The sequence below is a fragment of the Meleagris gallopavo genome (assembly GCF_000146605.3).
Source record: "Meleagris gallopavo isolate NT-WF06-2002-E0010 breed Aviagen turkey brand Nicholas breeding stock chromosome 1 unlocalized genomic scaffold, Turkey_5.1 Chr1_random_7180001852001, whole genome shotgun sequence".
Classification (NCBI taxonomy): Eukaryota; Metazoa; Chordata; class Aves; order Galliformes; family Phasianidae; genus Meleagris; species Meleagris gallopavo.
Genome location: NW_011092452.1, coordinates 1 through 1,531, shown reverse-complemented (window position 1 = coordinate 1,531; position 1,531 = coordinate 1). Strand labels below are relative to the sequence as shown.

Below are 1,531 nucleotides of genomic sequence, written 5' to 3'. Positions count from 1 at the left end.
ACCGGCTGCTGCGCAAGGGCAACTACGCGGAGCGGGTGGGCGCCGGCGCCCCGGTGTACCTGGCGGCCGTGCTGGAGTACCTGACGGCCGAGATCCTGGAGCTGGCGGGCAACGCGGCCCGCGACAACAAGAAGACGCGCATCATCCCCCGCCACCTGCAGCTGGCCATCCGCAACGACGAGGAGCTCAACAAGCTGCTGGGCAAGGTCACCATCGCGCAGGGCGGGTGCTGCCCAACATCCAGGCTGTGCTGCTGCCCAAGAAGACCGACAGCCACAAGGCTAAGGCCAAGTAAAAAAGCCGAGAACAGTGCGTAGAGAAACCCAAAGGCTCTTTTCAGAGCCACCAACAAATTCAAGAAAAAGAGCTAAATTGCTTGTACTTAACTTACAAATCACATTCTGTGTTTTAAGTTACTTTCTGGAAAAGTCTTACTAAATTCCTTAATGAAAACGTTGAAGTTCCATTCCTTGTTACCGTGTTAGTGCATTTTTTTGTTTTCTTATATCTTCCCCAGCTTCTCCTTAGTTTGGTTTTCGTGAGCATTCTTTCCCTGCCTATGACTTATTTCCGCTTTCCTGTAGTCAGACCTGATAATGAAAGCATTAAGTACCTGCTACAATATTCACGCTTCCCTTAAAAGAAAACAGACTTTAACCCCTTAAATACCTAATTCATCTGGAAGTGATTCTTCAGGAATGAACCACCACCTACATTACAGAAAATATTTGAGGCAACTTCGGATAATACTGGAGTTTGAAGTTTTCCAGGACGTAATTGATGTGGTTGCATGAAGTAGTTAAAAGCCACTAATACTTTGTTGCAGAACTATGTAAAAATGTGCTCAGCTCTTTTTGGGAAATCTTGGGTGGCTCTTAAAAGAGCCGTTGGGTTTAAATGTGGGTCAGGGGTTTACTTCTTCTTGGGGGCTGCCTTCTTTGCCTTGGCTGTCTTGGGTTTGGCCGCCTTGGGCTTGGCAGCTTTGGGCTTCACAGCCTTTGCCTTGGCCGGGCTCTTGGCAGCCACAGCCTTTTTGGGCTTGGAAGCCTTGGCAACTTTCTTAGGGCTCTTTACTGCCTTCTTCGTGGTGGCAGCCGCTGGCTTCTTGGCTTTCTTAGGGCTCTTCTTCACTGCCACTGCTTTCTTGGGCTTCTTGGCTGCGCTGGCAGGTTTCTTGGCCACTGCCTTCTTGGCTTTAGCTGCAGTCGTCCTCTTCCTGGGAGCCTTCTCCATGCCCTCTCCCGGCTTCTTGCTGAGGCGGAACGAGCCGGAGGCGCCGGTGCCCTTCGTCTGCACCAGGGTGCCCTTGCTGACGAGGCTCTTGAGCCCCAGCTTGATGCGGCTGTTGTTCTTCTCCACGTCGTAGCCGCCGGCAGCCAGCGCCTTCTTGAGCGCGGCGAGAGAGAGCCCCTTGCGCTCCTTGGAGGCGGACACGGCCTTGGTGATCAGCTCGGTGACGCTGGGGCCCGCCGGCTTGCGGGCTTTGGCGCCGCCCGCCGCCTTCTTCGGCTTCTTCGCGGCGACCTTGGCC

General features: G+C 53.6%; 1 protein-coding gene and 1 pseudogene across 1 annotated transcript; one reads left to right on the top strand and one right to left on the bottom strand.

Moving 5' to 3' along the window:
- The first annotated feature begins 5 nt into the window (after nucleotides 1-5).
- On the top strand, nucleotides 6-464 carry LOC104915398 (annotated as a pseudogene).
- Nucleotides 465-848: 384 nt separating this feature from the next.
- On the bottom strand, nucleotides 849-1,527 carry LOC104915397 (histone H1.11R; the record flags this gene model as incomplete). The annotated part of the gene is made up of 1 exon (XM_010726292.3): nucleotides 849-1,527. A coding segment is annotated over one exon (615 nt), but the record flags the coding sequence as incomplete, so codon positions are not given.
- Nucleotides 1,528-1,531: the final 4 nt, after the last annotated feature.